The sequence below is a fragment of the Nelumbo nucifera genome, chromosome 5 (assembly GCF_055504915.1).
Source record: "Nelumbo nucifera cultivar China Antique chromosome 5, China Antique-T2T, whole genome shotgun sequence".
Taxonomy (NCBI): Eukaryota; Viridiplantae; Streptophyta; class Magnoliopsida; order Proteales; family Nelumbonaceae; genus Nelumbo; species Nelumbo nucifera.
Genome location: NC_142653.1, coordinates 115,549 through 140,798, shown reverse-complemented (window position 1 = coordinate 140,798; position 25,250 = coordinate 115,549). Strand labels below are relative to the sequence as shown.

The window sequence follows — 25,250 nt, the reverse complement described above, 5'->3', positions numbered from 1 at the left end:
CAATGACAACTCAAAATGTGATGTATACATGTAGAGTTGTCAATGGGTTGAGTCTACTTAAAAAAATTGAACCAACTGAACCAATTATGTTGGTTCTGGTTTAGAGTTCTATCCCATTTTGTTGGTTTCAATTCTTTATTGTATGTCCTAATTATTATTGGTCTGTGACTAATTATGGTTTTTCCAAATTTACTTAGACCCAAAACCAATTAAATATTTATTAATAAGACAAGTACCTATTATTGTCTTCATACTTTCATGGCATTCTTGATATTTACAATTATAGTAATGTTTATAATTGTAAATATGGCGGTCAATATAAAAGACAAGAATGAGAAGATGTAAAACAAACCCTAATCGACCATGTTTTATCTTCCCATTCCCATTTCGTTGTTCATTGACATTGTCGTTAAAGAGGAGGAAGGATTCTAGACATTAGACAAGATAGAACTCTTTCTTCAATCTTTTCCAAGTTCGACTAAAAGAATAATTGTGTTTGAGTGTTTTCCACCATCATTTGATGTTCAATCAGTTGATTGTTTGAAGAAGAAGAAGAATCATGACTCTGGAGTGCTTGTTCTTCAAGCCTTCAACCCAAGTAAACAATTTGAACACTAGTGACCAAGTTCTATAGTTGGTTGGTTGAATATGATGATTGAACTTGCTAACTTCTACAAAGACGATTCAAACAAAGAGGAGACTAAGCCCTAAGTTGTAGTTGCCTTTCTCGTTGGCTGCAGAGACAAATAGACTTGTTCATATGGATTTTCTTCCTTTGATTAAAAAAGACAAACAATTGAATAGACACTTATTCATTGGTGATGCCAGCCTTGCCAAGTAATTAAGGTCTAAAAATGAACCATTTTGTAATAGTAAAACAAACATATTATGTGAAATTGATTAAAACAAACATATTAGTAGCGAGTAATTGGTTGTTTTTTTTTCTTTTTTATTGTTGTTTTGTGCTTTATTTTTTGTTTAATCGTCTATAGAGTGTAGTTACTAAATTGTCTATTGTGTTTTCTTTGCTTTATTACTTGGCATTTCGTCTCTGTTATCTAGGCATTCAATAAAATGTTTTTTTTTGTTTATAAAAAACTATGAATTTTAGCAATTTTTAATTTAATTAGTTCTTATCAGGCCAGGCCTTATTGTCTCGATAACCAGCGGGGCCAGTACCGGTTCTAATTTTATAGAACTATTAGAGTCTGGTTCGATTCTGGGTCTATTAATTTTAGCAATCGATTTAGAATGGTTCTACCCTGTCTTGAACTAAATCCGAACCATTAACAACCCTATGTGCATGCTCATTTTGTATGTTCTTTACATTTGTCGTGGCAAGATAAGATAGAGTTACTCATTACTTGAGATTATTCTTAAAAACAATTCAAGACTTTATAAACTTGTTCCCCTTACCCCTATAGGTTTATTAAGTTGCAACTATTTAGTGATATAATTGTAATTTGAAATTTGTAACATTAATTTCTTTTTTGTTCAATATAAGAAAATCCTATGTGATTAATTAAGGATATGCAAATATGCCTAGGTTTTGTCCCTTTAAAGTATTAAGAAATACCATTTAAAAGACTCCATGGGAATAGGCAGCCATCCTAAAACTATCGAAGAACAATTCAATTATCTACATTCTTCATTAAGAAATGTTATAGAACATTACTTGGCATCCTAAAAGCAAGATTTTTAATCTTAAAGTTGATACCACCATATCCAATGCATACGCAAATACAAATTGTTTTTTGCATATTGTGTATTGTACAACTTCATTAAGTTGCCACATACACAAGATACATATTTGAATAATTTCTTGGTACTAGAAGCACTAATTGAAGGTGGGGGAGGAATGTTCCATAATGTTTCTCAAATAATACTTAATGTTGGTTCGTAAGCATGTAGACAAATGGAACTAGTGTAAGATGAAATCATGTTCCGGATGATAGAGTATTAAACTTGAGAGTCATTTGCCCTCGACCAAGGAAAATTAAAATAATATGGGCAAAACAATTAGTGTTTTTTCCTTAATGTGTTGCATTTTTATTTGATGACATGTATTGGATTGTTTGTGTTAAATTATTTGTCATAAAGAAATGTTCATGTTAAACTAATTTCATGTATTAAAATAGTTACTTGTTATTTGTTGGAAATAGTTACATTGATTTTTTGTATTACTAAATACGTGAATAGGGCCTATAAGTGATAACATGATATGTTAATGTGTAGATAGAGATTATACAATAATATCTTATGTAGGAAAATGCATGAGTAAGACCTACTTTAATATTTTGTGTAAGTGGGACACACAATTATTATTTACATGTTTGAACGTATTATTGGGTCCAACACTTGACATTTCATATGTATGCAAGAGAGACCCGCAAATATGAATACCAAATGGTCTTTCATTTTTTTAGCTTTTGCCAAAATGCCTCCTAAAATATTATTAATAGAAATTAATGGTTATAATTTATTTAATTAAATAACAGAAAAACTAAAAAAGATATAAGAGAGTAAGTGCATGGTTATCAAACCTTCTTTCACATTATGGTCAAACTAAAATTGATGTTGGGAGAAGATTTTTTTTGTCAACAAATATGTATTGCTCATTAATATTTTCTTTGTAAAATTTGGAACCCATAATTTGAGATTAAGTTACACTTATTTATACTTATTTATCTTTTATAAATTCTTTTCTCCACACTAGTGGCAATAAATACAAGCCGATAGAATCAAATTTGGATAGGGGCTATATCCGACTTTGAATTGATAAAAAAATATAAAATATATACCCAAATTCAAATCAAAGCCAACGGATCTATAAATTACTATATTTAAATTTGGTTTGATTAAATAGTCAGATATCCTATTAGAACCCAATTCAATTTGATCAATATCAAATCTAATATTTTTTTTTCCATACAGATTAAAAAATAGACAAAAGTTATTAGTTTTCACATATCATATCATATGCCATATCTTATTAGAACCCCATGAAAAAATACTGAGGTTGCTCATTTTGTAGTACAGCAGCTAAATTGTTCTAGCATGAGGAGTGGATGATTAGTCCCAAATGCTTGAATGAGACTTCAGGCAATTGATGTACATTGCGTTATGAATTAATTTCATAGTTTATAGGGCAATCCACTTATCCCTAGTTTTTATATGCCCATCTTTTTCACAATGGTGGTGTTAGTTAGTTACATCTGCAGGAAGGAATTGAAATCCGATCCGACATCAGCAGCCAGCAGGGGCTCCGAAAGGCTCATGGAGCCGATTTGGCAAAATCACGAGTCACCATTCACCACCGACCCGGGTTCCTCTCTCAGTAGACTGCTTCTCAGCTCTTTACGCCGTTGGGCTCCGTTGAATGATTGAATCCGTCGTGAGTGAGATTACTGATTATACATGGGGTGAGGGTGATGGTGAGGGCCGTTTCGTAGATTCGAGTAAAAGCAGGGTGTTAAAAGAAGGACCGACGCTTTGAGTAAAAGAAAGCACGGGAAAAGAAATACATCGCTTCGTACAGACAGAGGCAGTCCGAGGCACAACTGGTTCGTAGGGCTTCTGAGCCTGAGACCGAGCCTGCATCCCATCGGTTCGTCGTATCTTTTTCCCTTTCTTTTTTTTTAGCTCATCTTTTTTCTTTCTCAGTCCCTGCTGCTTACACGCTCGGGAGAAGAGAGCTAAGGAAAGTACTGTGCATACAGCATGCATTATCTGAAAGAAAATCTGAGGGAGGGGAACATAGGAGCGAAGATCGCGGACTTAACGAGGCCAGAGTCCCGAGTACTCCTCGGCTGCGCACTTTCTTATCCTACGCACTCTCTCTATTCCTCCTGCTCCTCCTCACTTTACTAGCCTTTTACACTACCCTCCCTCTCTTTGTCCGAATCCAACGCGCCTCTCATTCTTACATCTCTCTCTCTCTCTCTCTCTAGTTAAACTTATTTCTCTCATGTTTACACTTACAGTTCTGTGCTCTCTCTCTCTAAGCACATTCTTTCCCGGATTTAAAGTTTCAGAGCTCTGTCCTTCAACACCCTTCTTAACTCTTCGTATCTTTCTTTTTCTCTTTCTGGCTCTATATCTCATTCTTTCTCTTTCATTTCAATCTACTGGCGCTTCCCCTTACCTGACTTGGAGAGTCTGAATTCCAGTGATCTTTCTCTGCTTTTCACTAGAAAATCCAGAAGCTGCTGCTTTATTAGGGTTTCTATTAACTTGGGTTCTTCAATTGGAAAAATTGAGAAAGGAAACTTTGAAGCATGGCTGGCAATGGCAATGGCAATGGCAATGGTGGAGCTTCGCTAAGTGCTGCTGCAACTGCGATCGGCTCGGCAGAGACTCGGTTTCAGCGGGAAGAACGGGTATGTTGAGTCTTCTGCGTCGGATCTAAAATATTGCCACGGAGGTTTCGATGTATTCGTTGGATTCGTATGTGGGTTTGGGAATTCAGAGCTTAGTATATGTAGTTTAACCCAAAATAGTTGGGAAGGCTGAGTTGAGTTGAGCCACGTTCTCATCTCCGCGTGCAATGTTCAGATTTTAGGGTTTTCCGAAAGTTATGCTACTTGATTAATTTCTTGCATCTCTACTTCTGCTATTTCTACTGTTTTACCACTGCATCCCGTTCGTGTTTTGGCAGGTAAAGTATGCTATTTCGATTTACCATGAGAGATTGTTAAGACACCTCTTGAAGTTTATAGTACCGTTAGTACGATATTTTTTACTCGATGTCTTAATCGTAAGATTGCAATCTGAATTTTGGACTGGATATTTTTGGGTGGGCCTTGGCGCAACGGTTGGGTTGCTCCGTTGCGACCTGGGTGACCAAGGTTCAAATGTTGGAGCAGCCTCTCTGTATGTACAGGGGTAAGGCTGCGCTGGGCTGCATTGGCGGGAGCCTCGTGCACTGGGCTGCATTGGCGGGAGCCTCGTGCACTGGGCTGCCCTTTTATATTTCGGGCTTTGAATAGGGAACGAATTCTAGTAATTCCTCTCCGTTGAGTGGTTGGGGATGATTTTGGAGAAAGAGGGTTTGGAGGATTTCTCATATTGAGGTCCACTTGCTTGAGAAACAAATCAGATATCTAACCTTTAGTAGAACAATTATGGTAAGTGAAGGTTGTTTTATTTGGAGAGGATGCACTTCATTTTTGGGTGTACAACGTTTAAGTTAAGCTTGCTCCTTGTTCTATTACCACTGTTCTCAAAGATGATTATTGGTTCGAGGATGTATCTTAGGAGCTCAATAAACTGGCCCTGTAACTTTGAGAGAAGAGACTTCCTAATCTAGCAGACAGTTAAATGTCTAATATAAGTGTCTCGTGCTAAAAATTGTGAAGAGATTAGTAAGATAAGCACTCTGGTGTTAATGCATGTTTGTGTATGGTGCTCAGTTTGATTTCCTTTCAATTTTCTTGGTGAAGGACGAAGCAATTGTTTTCCATCCAATTTTCCTTTCAACTTTCCCCTATCCAAATAAGTTGGCTCCCCCCTCTCTCTTACCATAATTCAATGGTGAGAAGTGAGCAGCAAAAAGAAGAGTATAACTGGTGTAGTTGAACTGCAATCTAGTCCCAGAACCACCTAAATAAAAAACAGACCAATGAATTACCTAATCTTGGATTTGAACAAAATGGGATGTTCATCCCACTAACCCAGAAGTCAAGGCATGGTATTCTCTAATATAATGAGACAAATTTCCAAGGACCCTGTATCAGGACCAAAATTAGCCTGTGGTAATGGTAGAATCTCCTATGAACCCCTGAGGAAATGGAGTTTCATGCCTTACTACATTGTGGAAGATGTGTTGCAAGGCCTAAAACAGCTAATATTTGAATTCACATTACCAACTAATACGACCTCAACCTTGGATGACAATGCTATCTAGAGGTCGTTTGGATTCAGCTCCTCCCCCCTCCAAAAAAAAAAAAAAGAAAGTAAAAAGCAAAGAAAAGAAGAAAAGGAATGTAAATACTATAAAATGGTGAAGAAAATGAGGGCAGGCCTTGGAGACTTAGTTACTTTGTGGCTGAGGCCCAGACGTTTTTGGGCTCATGAATGTAAACTCGCTCTGCATTCCGAGGGATCTAAGGGTTTATGTGTAAATTTACCCTATTAGTATAGGGTATAGTGAATTAGGTTGCAAACCTAAGAGACTCGTATAACCTTTTTTTGGTGTCTTCTCTTTTCCTCTTCCTTTTCTCTTCTTTATCTTCTTTATTCCCTATTCTTATTTGCTTCTCAGATTGAACCTCTAAAGTTACAACTTGGTATTAGAGATTAGGGCTCTGATCACAAGAACTGCCAGCTTTTGGCATCACCGTTGGTGTTGGCTAACGTCAGCAGGTTGTATGGTTGGCCGATGCCTGAATTGGAGATGGTTATACCTCCCTGACGGTGCATGAATTTAGAAGAATTTCTATGTAGGTTTCAGATTGATGTGAGGATTTGGATGTTTTTGTTTAGAAATAAACAAAAAGAAAGGGGTAGAAGAAGAAGATTGTTTTAGAAAAAGGAAGGTAAAGACTTAAAAAATAAAAAGGAGAATGGGTGGAACCCCTATTTTTTGTCCCAGAAAAAGAAGAAAAAAACACTAATTAGGGCTACCTTAGCCAATTTACCCATTTACTTCCTGTCAATGTTCAAAATTCCAGCAAAGGTGTCTAATAGATTGGAAAAGATATTGAGAGACTTTCTATGGGAGCTAGGAGAGGAGAAGAGGGACCATAGGATGAGTTGGGAGGTGGTGACTAGGAGTAAAAACTTAGGTGGGTTGGGGCTTGGGAATATCAATAAAAGGAATGTGGCTCTTTTGGGGAAATGGTTATGGAGGCTCTTTTTGGAGAAGGAGAAACTGTGGGCTAAAATAGTGGCTAGCATTCATAGGCTGGAGGACAATGGATGGGATCCTAGAATTCGAGCAAGGACTACAAGTGCATCACCTTGGAAAGCCATCCATGACTTGTTACCAGTTTTCTCCCCTCCGATCAGGTATGACTTAAACTCATGCAACCTTATAAAATTTTGGAAACAAACCTAGGTGGGGAATGCCCCTCTGAAGGATTAGTTTCCATCCTTATATGCCCTCTTTGACTTGAAAAATGAATCAATTTCTTCCTTCATTATCCCATCTTCTTCAAACTCTGGGCTTGGGTGGAATTTGGGCTTGAGGAGGGCTATTAGAGATATAGACCTAAACAACATCATGATTCTCCTAGAATATCTTCTTGGTCCCCACAAAGGAAGACACTAGAATTTGGACCCCCACCCCCACGAGCTCTTTCTCTTGTGCCTCTTTCTTCAAAGTCTTAACTCAGCCAACCAGCTCCATAGGCCTTCTTTTCCCTGTCAAAGAGATTTGGTACAAACCAAACCAATTCCTCCTACGGTTGGTAGTTTTTGTTGGGAAATGTTTTTGGAAAGAATCAACACTAGTGGTCTGATTTAAAAGAAGAGACCCAAGACATGTTTATCCCATCACAGGTGTATTCTTTGTAAAGCTAATGGGGAGACTGGTTTTCACCTATTGGTGTCATGCCAGTTTGCAAAGACTATTTGGGAGTGGGTTTATTCCCTCTTTGGGTGTAGTTGGACCCCCCCCCCCTGAACATGCAAAGCCTTTTTTCTTCTTTTTTTTTTCCAGGTGGCATCTGAAAAGGGGCAGGACCATGTGGAGATGCCTAAGGGCTGCGGTATGCTGTTCACAGATTATACAGTGGATGATCTATTAAGGAAATGGGGAGAGATTGCTAGATGCACCCAGGTCAAAACAGGACTGAGTTTGTGTTGGACCCCTCCCCCCTCTAGCTTTATAAAACTGAACTTTGATGGTAGTAGTAGAGGGAACCCTAGGCATTCAGGGGCTGGGGTGCCTTTAGGGATGAGAATGGGAATGTTTCAGCCCTGTTCTCAGGTCCAATTGGGGTGGGTGATTCTCTCAGAGCCAAGATCTATGTAGTTGTGGAAGGTCTCCAAAGAGCAAAGGAAATGAATATAAGAAGACTTGTAAATGAAGGGGATTCGGAGGTGGTTGTAGGGTGGCTGAATGAAGACAATACTGGGTTGTCGAATTACAGCAATGAAAGGAGAAAGTTTAGGTAGCTAGTTAAAGACATGGAAATAAAGATCGGCTGGGTGAAGAGATATTCTAACTTGTTTGCTGATGGGTTAGCTAAGCAAGGGGTGGTGAGGGGATCTATGTTCTGGGCTCAGTTGTAACTCTAATTTCTATTCATGGGGGCTCAAGCCTCAGTTGGGGGAGATAAGAAAGTTTATCTCCTTCCTTGTAATTAATATTTCTGATTGATTAATGAAATGGGTTATTGATAAAAAAAAAAGGAAAACATACCTTTGGTTGTTCATGTGTTAATTGAATAAAGTCTTCAAGTTCTTTCTTGTAGGTCCAGGTTTTGATGTCTTTCAAGGGTTGAAGACAATGTGCACCAAGGGTAAGGTCACATTTTGATATGACATGATCTTACCATCATGGTTGCTTCTTAGAATTCTTGGTATCTATGTAAGAACTGTCATTTCTTACTGATAGGCATTAGAAAAAGAATGAAGGTGGGCCTTGGTGCAATGATTGGGTTGCTCCATTGCAACCTGGGTGACTAGGGTTCAAATCTTGGAAACAGCCTCTCTGTGCATATACAGGGGTAAGGCTGTGTACATCTATCCCTCTCCAGTCCCTGCTTGGCAAGAGCCTTATGCACTAGTTTCCCTTTTTTATGGATAATTTGGTACTTCAGATCAAATGGCTGATTGGAAAAGGAGAGATTAACTTTTGAATGGATAAATGGCTGGAGATTGTTCCATTGATTGGCTTTGCCATAGGTATTAATGGTGAAAAAAAAGGGATAGCCTCAGATTGGATGGGAGAAGGAATATGGATAGTTCCAAACGAATCTAGATGAAAACATCTATTAAGTCATTTTGAGATCTCAAGTGAATTTATTGGAACATAATGATAAGTTGATTTGGATGCAAACTATGATGGGTCCTTTTCTGTAAAAGCAACCAGGAGTGATATGAGAACTAGAAGAAATTGGACTGTTGAACTGGATTTGGAATATGCCTATTCCCAACTAAGATTTCTTTCTTTAGCTCAAAATGTAGTAGACTCTGAATTCTGATGGATAGAAATGTGCATGACCTAGAAATCCAAATGGCATCCATATGCATTTGTTGCAAAGAAACCTTGAACCACCTTATGATTCATGGTGTACTAGCTCGCAAGGTCTGAAATCATTTTGGTAAGTCTTTTGAATAGCCTACTAATATGTTTGATTCCTTGTTGCAGTGTTTGAACTTTGAATGCATGGTAAAGTAGGGTTAATGCCTCTAGAAGCCAATGGGGATAAAATGGTATAAATACACCATTTATAAGGAATGTGTTGGTGATATTGGATGTGAGAAACATACTAGTGTAAGGGGATTGTGCTGAAAACATGAGGAGTGTGGTAGGTTTATTGGTACCAACTCCACATGGCAGAGATAAGGTGAACAGAAATAGGAGTGTTTGTTCAGGATTGTGGCAAGGCTTCAGAAAGATTGGAGCTACTTGATGCTTGTTTAGTGGACAGGTTTATTGGTTGGGATTATGGTTTTCAAGGTGCCTTGTTGCCTAGTCACCTAGGTGATGGATTTTTTATGTAGAAAACATAGATCCTAGGGTAGTTCCCTAGGTACCATAACCATATTTCCTTAAGAATTATTCATAATTTTCATAAGAAAAGTATAGAGTTCATGTTAAAGTATAGAAAATCAACATATTCATGAGAAGAAAAAGAAGGAAAAGAAAATTCAAAAAATATAGGGGCTGAACCCTTATTTTTGTTATAGGAGAAGAAGAAAAGAAAATGTGTAGTAGTAGTGCCTATTTTATAAACACACAAAATGAATATTTTAGTTTAATAGTGCCTATTTTATAATTATAATACATAGTACAAAACTGTTTGGTGATTAGGTGAGGCAAGCCTCAAAGGGCGCCTTGTCGCCTTGACAACTATGGTTGGGATCCTGAATTTCTGATGCAAGTGATGTTTAGAAATGGGCTTTGGTTGAATGGAGCAAGCTTGGTTTCGTTAGAAGATTGGATGCATGGCTTTTCTTGTTTCTATTTAATAAGAAGGTTGGAGCAGAGGGAGTTTTGCAGAGTGAATTAAGAGGGCCTCTTCGTTACCCTGATCTGAAATTAGGTAGGTGGTCACCAATGATTAGTCAAGTCAGGAATACAAAGGGCAGGAGCTTCACGTGGATTAGTATCTTTGGTATTCCCCTTCACACTTGGTGCACTCAAACCTTCAGAGCTATTGGTGATGCATGCGGTAAGTTTAGAAAATCTGATTTTCGAAACAGAGTCTAGGATGAATTGTAGTTTGCTCGAGTTCTAGTAAATGAAGATGTGCAGTCACTTCCTTCACGCATAAGTCTATTCTTTTTTTTTGATAGATAACAGGAAGCATTTCATTAATATAAAGAAGAATATACAGTGAATTACAACTGGGGTATGAGTACCCCTAAAAATCAGTTAAACAACTGAACCCAAGACAATCACTCCCTAACCACCCCTTGCCCACAGGAGCAGGTGAAACCTTTGTTCCTTAAAACAGCTGAGCCCAAAATAATTGCTCCCTTACAACCCTTTGCTTTGCTAGAGAATCTGCCATCCCATTAGCAGCCCTTGGAACCTACTGAGTGGTTACTGTTACACCTCTTAGATGCCACTTGGTCTTCTTTACCAAATCTTGCTAAATCCAGGCTGCCTTCTTTTCATTTTTTAACCAGCTTACTACTACTTGGGAATCTCCTATTAACAGCCTTCTTAAATTTAGTTTTTCTACTAATTGGACCCCACACAACACAGCAGACAATTCGGCTTTAGTTGAATCTCCTTGAGCAGTAGGACCTGAGAATAAAGATAAAATAGTTGCATCATCATCCCTGAATACCACTCCTGTGTCAAGTACTCCTGTGCCTGAAGGGCCTGGGTTGCCAAAACAGCTCCCATCAAAATTGAGCTTTATAAAGCCACTTCCCTCCAATTCCTTTTTATATTGTCAAAGGATAATGGTGAGAACAAGTCCAAGGACTTAACCCAATGAATCACCTTAGGAGGATACAATCTAAAATTGCTTCCACATTTTTTTTTTATATCTTTTGAAGGAATACACAATGGGGTGTAGCCCATCCCCTAACCCATAACCCCCCCATCCCAGGTGCAGGCGGGTTTCGATCCCAAGTCTCTGCTATGACCAGCAGGAGACCTTACCAACCAGCTGGTTGGCACCTTGCAAAATTGCTTCCACATTTCTCTCATCCTTGAATTGTCTTGCATTTCTTTCTTCCTTAACTGTCCAAACAACAGAAGCCCTAGTTCATCTCCATAAAATTCTTCCTCTTTTCCTTGGCCACTTGAAGATTTCACCTGCAAACAAACTAGGTAAGTTTGTAGGTAGAGTCCACTTGCACCCAAGGTTGTGTTTGGTTGCAATGCAAATAAATTTGCATTGATGCAAAACCATGGCATTGCAAATGATTTGAGTGTAAATTCTGACCTATTTCTGTTTCAAATTTTAGCTTATTTTGTTTGATTACAGTACAAACGAAGTAAATTAAGACATGAAGCAGAATAAAGTAAAATCCAAAACAAAATTAAACAAGAATTTGCATTTTTTACATTTGCACTCCCATGCATTTGTACTAATGCAAATAAAATTGCACTGCAACCAAAAACAGCCTAAAGAGGTAAAAGAACCACTCCCAAATAGGGGTTACAAACGGACAGAAAATTAGAATGTGATAAGCAGTCTCACCATTTGCCTTACAAAGTGTGCACCAGCTATTGGATAACCAATAAACAAACATTTTTCCTTCTCTTTTGAAAGCATGGCCATTGTGTTGATTTTTCCATGAAAGACCTCCCAACAAAAAGCCTCTATTTTTAAGGGAACTATCTGCACCAAACCTTACTTGCTGGAAAGGAAAATCCAAAAGGAGCTTGAGTAATTGGAGAATGAAAGGAGGCACAAGAGAAGAAAGCTTTAGGGTCCAAAATCCAAATTCTTTCGTCTGGGGTAGAGGGAAAAACAACTGAATCAAGGATGAGCAACAACTCAGAGATTAAGACACATTCAACCTCTCTTAATCCTTCACTGAAACCCAAATTCCAAGCCACTCCCTCAAAAAACAAAGTAAAAAGAAGAAATAGGCTCACTTTTAAACAAAGATAATGAATAAGAGAGGGGAAAGCATCTTTAAGAGTAGAATCACCCACCTAGAGGTCTTCCCAAAACCGAATTTTATCATACCTGACTTGCTTGAGGAAGCAAGGAAGAAGTGAAGAATTGCATGAATAGCTCTCCAAGGAGAGGAAAAAGTAGCTCTGTTTGAGATTCTAATATCCCAACCATTTTGCAACAATCCATGTAGACTAATTCATCAAAAAAAAAAAAAAAACAATCCATGTAGACTAGCTATTACCTTATGCTACAGTTTCTCACTCTACAAGGGGAATCTCCATAACTATTTCCTTAGCAATGCTTGATTCTTGCATGTCACATTCCCCACTCCAAACCCCTTCTTCCTTACTTCTGCTCACTACCCACTTCACCAGGTGATCCTTCTTTTCCTCTCATGGTTCCCAAGAAAATCCCTCATTTCCTTTTCCAGCAAGGTAGCCACTTTTTTGGGAATCTTAAAGGTAGAGAGGCAGTACACTAAAAGGTTCACTAAGGTAGACTTGATCAAGGTTAATCTACCACCTAAAGAGATGTAATTCCGCTTCCAAGCTGCTAATCTCTTTTCAAACCTTTCTATGATTGTAGTCCAAAAATTCACACTCCTTGGATTTACCCCCAAAGGCAAACCTAGATACTTCAAGGCCACTCACTAGTTTGACAACCTAGGGTCTTTGCAATTGCTTCTACCTCCCTCTCAACTAGGTTTACTCCTACTACACAACTTTTCTTGAGGTTAATCTTCAAGCTAGAAATCTTTTCGAAGAGGTTTAGCAACAACCTTAACCTGCTCACCTTTTACTGATTGAACTCATCACAAAATATCATCTGCAAACTATAGATGAGTGACTGCCACATCATTTCTTCCTACTCTCCACCCTCTCATTAGACCTTCTCGATCGGCTTTGGAAATCAATCTACTAAGGACATCTTTTATTAAGGTGAGAAGGAAGGGTGAGAGTGGGTGTTAGAATTGTGATAGAGGGAGAAACAAAGAGAAGAGAGGGGAGGAGGAATTGATGCGAATGGATGAGGATGAATGGGTATTTTTAGAAGTGGCAGAGAGGGAGACTGGTGGACTTGGTGGTAATTTAGGGGTTGAGAAAGGTGTAGTTCTCGAGAGTTCTGTACAAGCTTTTAATAACTTTGTGGAAGGGGTAAATTTCAGTGGGCAAAAGAATTTCATTTTAGAAGCAAAGCTAAGTAATTGGTGGGGCTAAAATATTAATAAAAAGGCTTTTGGTAGTTAGGGTTGGGCTCAAAACTTGGACTGAAAGGGAGTTGGGCTGACATTTATGTTTAGAAAAGAGTGGGACCATAAAGCTAGGGGGTGGAGGTGGACCCAACTTTTAGGTAAAGGAAGTCTTAGTGGGTCGAAACATTTTCACAATTCAGGGAGGACTCGTGAAAAAAATTATTATTTTTTGCTATGTGACAAAGTTCGTTTATAGGGATAAACTTGTGGGAAAAAGTGGAGAAAGCTTCTGGTAGACAAGGAAAGATAACTCAAAAAACGTCAACGGAAAAGAAGGGTGCAAATAGAGTTTCTAGAAACGATGAGGTCTGTAAGGACGAGGAGTCTATTTTGGTTGTCTTTTCACAAGAATCAATTGGAGAAAAGGCTTTAGGGATTAACATGGGAGGAGGTGGAGCAAATTCTTACAATCTTGAAGACATTCATCAAGGACAGTTAAGTAGAACTGATTTTGTTGGGGAAGAAGAGGGAAAGGAAAATAACAATAACATGGAAGAGGGGTTGGGTGTCAACAAAGGCATGGGGAAGAGTGGGAGTGAAAAAAGGGGAGATAGAAGGGGAGAAGGCCCGAGAGGTGATAGCAGTGGATAGGGATTTGGAGAAAGGGGAAGTAGCAATTGATGTATGAGAATTGACAAGGTTTGAAGAAAGGAAGGGTCAATTTGGTGAACAAAATGAGAGGGGAGAAGGTAGCTTTGCAGAAGGAGAGGATAACAAGAAGGGAAAAAGGAAGAAAAAAATTGTTGGGTGAAGCACACATGTTTATAAAAGGAAAAGGAGGTATAGGACTGGACCTTTGAAGGATCCTAGTAAGAAGCGAGAGGATGCGGAGGAAGAAGACTTTCAAAATGAGGAGATAGAGATGGATGAAACACATGCAATTGAAGGATCAATTGATTTGGATTTTGTCGTGAATAGAGAGGTGAAGAAGGTGAGCAAGATGTTGGGGCTTTTTTTTTTGAGGGGGGGGAAGAATTTGCAAGGAAGGGGTTTAAAAGAGTTGGAGGAAGGGAGAGTGGGAGAGGGAGCAAGAAAAGCGGGCTCTCAGTGAGGTTGATTCCATTTTCAAGGAGCACGAGGTTCTTGACACGGTGGGATTTGATGGAAGTGATGGGGAGAATGATAAAAGAAGAAATGAGGGGAATTGAGTTCAAGACTTTTGATAAGAATGCGGTTTTGGAACTGAACTGGAAAAGATCCATGATAGTTCTAAGCAAGTAGAGTGAAAAGAAGTCTTAATACAAGGAAAGAAGGAAGTTGTGGTCGAGGTTATTACCCTAAGGGTGGGTGGCACATTGGGTGAGCACCTTAAAGTCAGTCCTTAAAGCTTTTTACTGACTTTAAGGTAGAAGATTTCTTCAGGTTGTGGGGCATAATTGCTGGTTCTTCATCTAGTAGACATCTAATACATGAGGCCTGGTCTCCTCCATGTGTTGGGTGGAAGAAATTAAACTTGACGACAGCTGTATGGGCAATCCTAGCCCATTGGGTATGTAGTTCGGCAGTGATAAAAGAGAGAATAAAAGAAGGAAGAAAGAAAGAAGAGAGAAGAAGGAAAAAGAAGTTCTATTCTATATGTTGTGGTTGGCGGCGCCTAAGTTAATATTTGTACTTAGGGCAATAGCTTATAACAAAAAACATAGAAAAAAAAAAAACAAAAATACCCCTACTAGTATGATACATGTTACAACACTCCCCCTCAAGTTGGAGCGTATACGTCAATCATGCCCAACTTGCCACACAATTCATTATGTCACAAATAGTTAAGACCCTTTGTAAGGATATCAGCTAATTGTTCCTTGGAACTGATGTAAGGAAGTGCAAACTTCCCCCTTTTCAAGTTTTTCCCTTATGAAATGCTTGTCAACTTCAATATGCTTGGTCCTGTCATGAAGAACTAGATTGGCTGCATATTAATGGCCGCCTTGTTGTCACAGTAGAGAGACATTGGACCATCAACAGAGAAGCCCAACTCTCCAATCAAATTTTTTACCCATAGCACTTCAGCAACTCCATGCGTCATGGCCCTATACTCGGCCTCAGCACTAGATCTGGCCACTACACTTTGTTTTTTGCTCCTCCAAGGGACCAAATTTCCACCAATAAAGGTACAATATCCATTAGTTGATTTCCTATCATCAACTACACCGGCCCAATCTGCATCTGTGTAGACTTCCACTTTCATATGACCATGTTTCTTGAATAGTAACCCAGTTCCTGGATATTTCTTTAGATATCTGAGTACTCTCTCAGCTGCCTCTAAATGGGAGGATGTTGGTGCATGCATAAACCGACTAAGGACACCAACAACATAAGCTATATCTGGCCAAGTCTTCCTACCAACCTTTGAAACTTCTTGACATCTATCACTGGTTCTCCAGTATAATCACCAAGCTGATGGTTTTCATTAATAGGGGAATCTACAGGCTTTGCTCCTAACTTTCCCATGTCTTGCAAGAGATCTAGGACATATTTCCTTTGGGAAATGAAGATGCCCTTTTTTGAGTAGGCAACCTCAATACCAAGGAAATAACATAGATGTCCTAGATCTTTCACCTCAAACCACATAGCAAGGGATTCTTTAACTTTCTGATCTCAAAGTCCCAATTCCTTGTAACCACAATATCATCAACGTAGAAAATCAATACTACAACATTCTTCTGGTTTCTTTTGACAAATAGAGTATGGCCAGATTGGCACTACATGAACCCAATTTGTTGAAGAACCAAGTGAAATCTGCTGAATCAGGTCCTTGGGGATTGTTTAAACCATTTAAAGATTTTTTTCCAGATCCCCATTCAAGAATGTGTTTTTTATGTCCAGTTGGTGGAGTTCCCAATCAAAGTTAACAATTAAGGATTGTATAATCCGAATAGTGTTCATTTTAGCAACTGGGGTAAATGTTTCTACATAATCGACCCCATACACCTGTGTATACCCTTTTGCAATTAACCTGGCCTTATACCTCTCAACCGACCCATCAGCTTTGTGCTTTAATGTAAATACCCACTTGCACCCCATTGGCTCTTTACCTTCAGGAAGATTTGTTTTTGTGTAGAACACACATTTCTTCCTTTATTGCATCTGTCCATTCAGGTATAGATAAGGCTTCTGCAACACTTTTGAGAATGGAAACACAATCGATGGCAGTCAAAAAAGCACGAAATGAGGGTGTGATGTTTTCATAGGACAAGAATTGAGCAATTAGGGGTGGATTCGAGTTGAGTCGAGCCAAATAGTACGAGGCTCGAGCTCAGCTCACCAATGTGGTACAAGGCTCTTGATTCTTGGTTGCCCATTTTCATAACTTTTTGAACTTCAGTAATATTAGTAAAATGCCATTAGAGCTATTTTAGGTGTTAGAGTCCTTATTTGATTGTCCATGTGGGTTGGCTTAGTTTTGAAGCAATTAGAAGTTGTTTTGGGTCAGTTTTTTAGTCTAAATTGGAGTTTTTGAAGGGAAAACCAAATACTTGTGTTTAGTCTACAAATAGAAGCATTGTAATTGGAATTTTAGAGATAATTTATAACATCAAAAAAAAAATATAGATGATTTAATATAATAAAAGTTTGTTTTGAAGTTGCTTATGGGTTTGCCTTACTTTCGAAGCGAGTAGAAGTTGTTTGGTGTCAGTTTTTAAGTCTAAATTGGAGTTTGTAAAGGGTGATCTAAGCCCTTAATGTATAGAGTCATTATAATTGGAATGTTAGAGATGATTAATGGAATAAAAGTTTATTTTGAATTGGCTGATAAAAAAAAATAAAAGTTTGTTTTGAAGTTAACTGTGGATAAGAGCGTTATCTTATTCTTTCTCTTTCTTCTCTTTAGATCACGAGTGTTTTATTCAGGAATACCTTGTTACTTTATGGAATTGAATAATTAAAATGAAAAGTATGAGAACATTGTGTAACCCATCTATAAAGAATGACTATCTGGTCTTATTTAATAGTGTTTTTTTCTTGGGTGCAGTGTGTAGCTGGCATTTAAGGCCAACTGAGGGTTGTGTTTTGTTTTGCCTCTCTTTTTTGATATGTAAATTTTGTACTCCTACATCTTCTTAAGGCAGTGCTTGGCAAGTCTTTCCGTGTGGTCTTCTGGGCTTTAGCAAGCTCGAAAGACCAAAAATCGGTCTTTTTCCATCTGGTAACCAAAAACTGGAAAGATAAAAAGACACGTGCACGGAAAGACCTGAAAAGACCGAAGATGCTGAATTTCAGGATGCTTCAAAAGAAGCTTTCTGGTCTTTCTGTGTGATAGATAGCCTCTAAACACATTTTTAAAAGCCTGGTAGACCGAGTCACTTACCAAATGGTATTTGTCTTTAAAGACAATACCCCAATATGTCTTTTGGTCATCTGGGTTGCTGAAGATCTTTCTAAAAAGACTTGCCAAACGTCACCTAATTATCTTTATCCTGTTACTAGCAGAAAAGAAAAAAACAAAAATAAAACAAAACAACAGCCATATGGTATATTATATGTGCATAATAGAGCTTAGATGCTGTGCTAATAAATTTGATTTGAGATAATGAAGTGTAAATTTCTGTATATTTTTTAGCCATCAATTGCAAAACTTATTGGAAGTATCGAACTACTAACTTCTTATGCTGTACTTTGGTAGAGGAGATGTGGGAGTTGTTGGGGCAGGCTATCGTGCTTTGGATCACAGAAGGGCGGAAAACGAATTGTACCTGCATCTCGTATTCCAGATGGGAACACATCCAGTAATCGGACAAATGGACCTCAACCTGTTGGAGTGACTAACCAAACGACAACAATAACTCCCTCACTTCTAGCCCCACCATCTTCACCAGCATCTTTTACAAATTCTGCACTCCCTTCAACTGCCCAGTCACCCAATTGTTTCTTGTCACTGTCCGCCAATTCCCCTGGAGGTCCTTCTTCAACCATGTTCGCAACAGGACCATATGCCCATGAAACCCAACTTGTCTCTCCTCCTGTTTTTTCAACATTTACAACTGAGCCGTCTACTGCTCCTCTCACTCCTCCACCAGAGTTGGCACACCTTACAACTCCTTCCTCCCCAGATGTGCCTTTTGCTCAGTTTCTTTCATCTTCAGTGGATCTTAAAAGTGCTGGAAAATCAAGTTATTCTGCTTCAAGCGATCTCCAAGCAACATATCCACTTTATCCTGGAAGTCCTGCAAGCAGTCTCATTTCACCTATTTCAGGGACATCTGGCGATGGTTTATCTTCTTCTTTTGCAGATCAGGAGTTTCCTACTCAATGGGGTGCTCCATTTTCTGTTCAAGACTCTCAATATCCTCAGAGTGGCTCATCTAGGTTATTTGGCCTCGGAGCGGCTCCCTCCAAAAATTTCATGTTATCTCAGGATTCGAGTTTCTTCTGTCCTGCTACCTCGGCACAATTTTATTTGGATCAGGCTCAACAATCTATTCCTTCATACCCTCATTGTGGAGGTAGGTTGAGTCTTTCCAGGGAAGCAGATGTCTATTCTAGTACTGGGAACCATCAGAACAGGCATGCTAAAAATTGCAAGTCAGATACAGAGGAAATTGAAGCATACAGAGCATCCTTTGGATTCAGTGCGGATGAAATCATCACCACACCCCAGTATGTAGAAATTTCTGATATAATGGATGACTCCTTCACAATTGCACCCTTTGCTTCTCATAAATCTTACATGGAAGAAAGCATGGCACCTGAGTTGACAAATGGAGTAGAAAAAATGCAGTCAAAATGCACAAATGCTCTGGATCGGAGTATCTCAAAATGGACACAAGAAGAGGTTAATGGTGGAGTGGATGGCCAAGTATTGGACAATTCATCTGGACATCAAGGTAGATTATCTTTTTATTTAGGGTGTTGTTTCTCATTTCATGCAAGCATTCAATCATATATGCACCTGTGTGGTGTGACTTGGTCCAAGTAGAACTTCTAAAATTGCAATGAGAATACCAATGAAAACAGGGGTTGAAGTGGACTTAGAAATTAGGCAGAAAACATGACTCCTGACAGAGAACAATGGCAGGTCAGGATTCATGTAGCTGACCGAAAATAGTTAAGGATTAATGTTAAAGTAGTATAATCTAGTTTAGAAAGGGTTCTCATATTTTGAATCACAGCTGATTCTCAGTGACATCCTTTAACATCTTATTTTTACGTCTATCTAGCCTTGCCCATTGGGGATTCTCATGCCAGAGGAGGGGTTATGATGCCTTTTTTTCCCCATAATCCATTCTCATCTTTTTGGGAAAAAAATGTAGCCTTCTTTTTGGTAGAGGATTCCATTGACATCTTGTTAGATGGGCATAAGTCAGCCTTCCTGTTTTTACTGGGCCAAAATAACTCTTCTGTTTCTGTGCATCAGATGATAAACAAAAGCAACTTCAATCTGTTGATATTTCTGGGCAAAGTAAACCTGTTAATCATGCTTACACCGATGAAGACATATTTTCGAAGATGGAGGATTCTAAAATCAGTAGAAGATATCGGCTGGGATTGTCAAGCTCTGATGCAGAAATTGATTATGGAAGGGGAAGAAGTTTTAGAATACGCCAAGGAGATTTCAATTGGTGACTAGTCATCTTTTGATGCTAAATGTTTTGGGGTTCCTTACGATGGGTGGAAGAATCTAACCTGATTACTTCCTTTCCTGGTCTAGATGTGTATTTTGGTTAGTTACATTTATGTTTCCTGCTGCTCTGTTAATATATGATGAATGTTTCTAATTTCTTATAAGTTTGTGTGGAAAAGTGAATGGAGAATGAAATTTGGATTCTGTTATATATATCAGGCTTCATTAGATTTTGCATTCCTGTTTGATTTTTCTATTGATCATGGAATATGGAGTGGAATGTTCTCAAAGTCATGAGATCTAAATACTGGTCTATTAATGCACATTATTCAGTATGTTCTGTTCCTAAATATATGCTTATATGGCTCCGGATCTGCTACAAACGTGTACAATGGACTACATCACCCAATCAGGAGTAAGCACTTCAGTGTCCATATGGTTATCAGATCAGCAACTGATGTGTTTTACTCTTTGGTTGGGTTCTGTAGCCTGTTCATGTTTTGTTTGTAGTAGATCTGTTATACAGTGAACTAAATTGGGTATGGAAATCAAATATAAAAATGAGTTTTAGAACATCCAGTACAGATCAGTGTTATCGAAGCATCCACTAGTCAACTAGTTGGCCAATTAGTCAGTTGGGGGCTATTTGACTGCATTACTAATTAATCGGTTGATACTCATGATCCGGTCACCTAGGTTAAAAAGCCATTTTAAAGATTTATTAGTTTGTAACCCTAATTATTGAGATTATATAGAATATGTTTGCATTTTGTCATGTCCATGATGTTTTGAATATTTGTGATGGAATATAATTAAATGATGGTATATAAAATAAAAAAAAAGCATAAAATAAAAGAAGGCAATGGAGTTCTTTCAGGGTTTCTTTCCCCATTGGTAGTGTATTGGTATAGAGTTGCCACAAACCAAGGTTCAAAGTAATGATATGGTATATCAAATACAAAGATGTGTTGTACGTTATTGAAGTCATGGGTACGTGGCACCAATGGAATGGTATGATCCAATTGAGGATTATGGTGGCAGTTATGTCCAATACAGGGTGTTGTATGGTATTTGAAGTCATGGGCATGACACTATGAAATGGCGTGAATGCGTGATGCCATTGAGGATTATGGCGGCAGTCATAACTATTATTAATAGTTTTTGATGCATAGGACAATGAATTGTATTTAATATGGGTGCGACTATGATGTCTAAAAAACAACTGACCAATAAAGTGGAATCATAGAGGTGGTAGCAAATAAAGGGTTTTTTATTAAAGTTCATGGATGAGTTTTGATTGATCAAAACTTTTTTCATACCATATCTTTTCTGCATCATAGATTTACCCATTATATATTTTCATCCAAACCTTTTAATAATTTTTATAGGCTGTCTTGATGGTTTGGACTAATATATTAAAATATAGGTAGTTTTTATACATTTTTCAGTAGTTTTGATTAAAAAATTAATTAAAAATGTAATTTTGTTTATTAATACAGGCAAGCCTAGATAGCTGGCCCAGGCCCATGTAATTTTATTTTGTTCTCTGCAATGAATTTAAACCAAATCTATTAATAAATATATGCTAATTTTATATTATCGGATTTGAATCAAAATGGGGTGGATCCAGGTTCAATAAAATTACAAAAGAATCAGAATTTTTCAGATCAAAATCAGGTTTAATCAAATTGAATTTTAAACTCAGATTCCAATGATTTGGCAGTGTTGACAGCCCTATAAAAAAAATGTTCAAATGTAAATATAAGATGACACCACTAGGTGTTGGAAACCTCTCTGTATGTTCAGGGATAAGTTTGTGTCCCCAGACCCTGCATTGGTGGGAGCCTCATGCCCTTGGCTGCCCTTCTTACACCATTAGGGGTTAGAGTGTGGTAGCTTCTTCCTCAACCAGATCACTAGAAGTTTATCGCTTATTTAAATCAGGTGCTTAATACAATTGTTATACTTAAAGTAATTCACCAGCACATATTACAACAGAATATAATTTTTCCAGTATCAGATTTCTCCGGCATCATAGTCAAACCATTTTTTAGAGGAAATATCTAATGTTGGAAAAATATCATACTCGAAGAACTTTGACCAATTAGACCCCCCCCCCCCCCCCACCCACCTACGGGTGAATTTTGTTGAATACCAGACCAGCTGATTGGCTACTAGTTGATTAGTTATCAAATGTTCATGTATGATGTATAAGACTCCGGATCTCCTGCCCATGCCTACCCACACTACACTACCCCCCATGAATTGAGAATATCTCATCCTCTGCATAGTGGCTGTGATTAATGTGGGCAGAGTTCTCGTGGGCAGGAGATCCGGACTCGATGTATAATGCCCTTTTTGCATGATAGTCGGGGTTGTTGAATACCAATTAGACCCCCCCCACCGGGGGGTTGATTAGTTGTCAATTGTTTATCATTTTTTGTCATTTCTTAACTGCCCAGCAGTAGCACTCTTTTCTAAATGGTTCTTTTTTCTGAAATAAAAAAGAAAATAAAAAAAAAAAACTTTGCTATGATGCATAACAGATTTTCTCTGTAATTTGTCATAGTACTGCCACATGATAATCCACCTTGACCATTGAAAGTTTCAGTTGAACTTGGCCAAACCGCCAAAAAGCAAGGTTGATTATAACCGTGTGACAAGTATTTTTGAGTGGGCAACTTTGGGCCTTAGAACGATTTCACATATGGAAAATCCTCTGGTCCTTCAGCCTCCTTAGTATTCCTCTGTGTCCTCACATTAGACTTTATGAGAAGCCAATGTTCAAAAACTAGATCTAATAGAAGCCTCCTTAGTTTACCTCCTTAGTATCAGAAGCCTCCTTAGTATCCTTCTGTTGAGATATCTTCGAAGAGACATTGGGATACGCTTCGAAAATGTTAGGATTAGATAGAATAATTAAGATATGCATGAACAAAACAGGGAATCAACTTACTCTTAAAAACACATCAATAACACATTGTATATACATAATGCATCCAAAATTAGAAGGCATCTCAACAGAAAAATCTAAAACAATCAGAGTTTTCAAATGCAGAGAGTTCAAACAAAACTACAACAATCCAGTTCCAGACTTGAGAATGTATCCTTGTCAGGCAGCGAAAACAAAATATAACAAAATGCTCAAAAAAGCCTTAACAGGCATTAAGACTAAAGGATCACAACACCCAACAAAGTTAGAGTATCGATTAATGAGACATTTAATTGTGCATTTCTATGATATTTTCATTAATAAATTAACATGTCTCATCGTTCTGTGCATCTCAGTAGTTTCAAAACATGGTTTCTTGTTACAGAACACCTACGTACTTGTCTGAAACAAACTAGAAGAACCAGGTTTAGGGATTCATATTTTGAGTTCCTAGCTCACCCATGCAAAAATATAAATACACAAAAGAAACAATGAAGGTTATGCCAAAAATATGCAGCCACTAAGATATACAGATAACCATACAGTTGGCATTGGTGTTGGTGGAAGTCGATGTTTGCTCAAGGTATGGTCGAGTGCATCTGAACTGGATGATCAGATGACTTATTCAAGCTTTCTTGTTCGGCTTTCACACTGATTGGTTCATCTATCGACATAGAAGCTGCATCTGGAGCCTGACAATGGCCAAAAGAAAAACCGTAAGAAGCTGCAAAAGCTGAAAGACTCTATCGGTGAAGGTAGTTGTGTTTCAGGATTCACCTTTGAACATGAGACCTCTGCTGTTGCATCTACACCTTTGTCATGTTCTGCAACTACTTTCTGATCATCCTGAGCATGCACGGAGTTATTGTCAGAACTAGAAAACTGCCATGGCAAAAAGTATCATGTGATTTAAAAGTAACTTTTGCAGGGTCCGAGGCTATCTATATATCCTCTTCTAAGCTTTTGAAATTATTTTCTTGACTTTCTTCCCGATCTTCACACAAGAAATCTGGATCTCATAACAAAATAAGTTTACAGCCACCCACCCACCCCCTTCTGTCTTCTACATGTGAAATCTCCTTCTCATAGACTACGAAAATTAGGTTTTGTTTTTTATCGTAAGGGAAAATAAGCTTCTATATTGGAAATTGCACAGTGCTTAGAGGCAAGGCTCAAGAAACCGATCATAAGACAACCCCATGCAAGTAACAGACATCAAAAGATGGGTTTCAGTTAAGGTTGGGCACACTAGGTCCAGGCTGGGGTCACTTGAAGACCTTAATCTTAGCTGGGGTCAGGATTAGTATACCAAGCACAAGTACAAAGTCCAACCCCTGCAAAGCTCAGGTTGGTTGAGCCAGGTTCAGAATGGATATTGCCAAGCAAGAACTTCAACTAAAACGCAAGGGGTTATTGGAACTTTGAAGACATAACATAGCAAGTTGCACCTCCTACATAGATGTACTTTTTCTTATGTACAGATCTTCCTAGACTTGGATTAGATTCAGATATTATATACCATTAAAAAAATAAACTAACATATGAATAAAATATTATATTTTATTAAAACATAAATTAGAAAATGGTTATTACATATTATAAAGAATATTAATTAAAAATAACTTCCATGAGATTTCAACGTATGAGTCTTCAATGCATTTAAACCAAATCTATTTATAAATATATGTTAATTTTATATTATTGAATTTGAATCAGATTGGGGTGGATCCAGGTTTGATCCAATTACAAAAGAATCAGAATTTTCAGATCAATAATCTGGTTTGATCAAATCGAATTTCAAACTCAGATTCCAATTATTAGGTAGTGTTGACAGCCCTACTAGAAGATGTCCAAATGTTAATATAGATGACACCATTAGGTGTTGGAAACAACCTCTCTGTATGTGCCGGGGTAAGGCTGTGTCCCCAGACCCTGCATTGGTGGGAGCCTCGTGCACTTTGCTGCCCTTTATACACCATTAGGGGTAGGAGTATGGTAGCTTCTTCCTCAGCCAGATCACTGTTTTTTTATCAGCAAAAGTTTATTGCTTATTTAAATCGGAAGTTTAGTACAATTGTTGTAGTAATTCACCAGCCCATATTACAACATATTACAACTTTTACCAAAATAAAAGAGGTCTATCAGCTCCTTGTTTTGCTAGAACATCCGCCATCCCATTTGTAGTTCTTCTTACCCAGCTGAATTTAGAAATAATCCTCTTTGCCAGAAGATCAATTTCCCTGAAGGCAA

At 38.1% G+C, this 25,250-nt stretch overlaps 2 protein-coding genes across 4 annotated transcripts in view; one reads left to right on the top strand and one right to left on the bottom strand.

Annotated features, from left to right (window-relative positions):
• Positions 1–3,525: 3,525 nt before the first annotated feature.
• LOC104603857 (hydroxyproline-rich glycoprotein family protein) lies at positions 3,526–20,309 on the top strand. The gene is made up of 3 exons (XM_010268022.3): positions 3,526–4,379; positions 18,131–19,331; positions 19,862–20,309. The coding sequence occupies exons 1-3, from the start codon at positions 4,278–4,280 to the stop codon at positions 20,068–20,070; spliced, it is 1,512 nt and encodes a 503-aa protein (XP_010266324.1). The 5' UTR covers positions 3,526–4,277; the 3' UTR covers positions 20,071–20,309.
• Positions 20,310–23,277: 2,968 nt separating this feature from the next.
• Positions 23,278–25,250, bottom strand: part of HD1 (histone deacetylase 1) — a 35,183-nt gene continuing 33,210 nt past the window's right edge. For all 3 annotated transcript variants that reach the window (XM_010268024.3, XM_088887745.1, XM_010268023.3), the window contains 2 exons: positions 23,778–23,846; positions 23,278–23,692 (listed from right to left, as the gene is read on the bottom strand). In XM_010268024.3, coding sequence (XP_010266326.1) covers positions 23,579–23,692; positions 23,778–23,846 — 183 coding nt within the window. In that variant the 3' untranslated portion in view covers positions 23,278–23,578. The remainder of the gene's footprint in view (positions 23,693–23,777; positions 23,847–25,250) is intronic.

Coding starts and splice junctions, on each gene's coding strand:
- LOC104603857 (XM_010268022.3), top strand. CDS start 4,278: ATGGCTGGCAATGGCAATGGCAATGGCAATGGTGGAGCTTCGCTAAGT. Junction 4,380..18,130: donor GGTTTCAGCGGGAAGAACGG/GTATGTTGAGTC, acceptor GTACTTTGGTAG/AGGAGATGTGGGAGTTGTTG. Junction 19,332..19,861: donor CAATTCATCTGGACATCAAG/GTAGATTATCTT, acceptor TCTGTGCATCAG/ATGATAAACAAAAGCAACTT.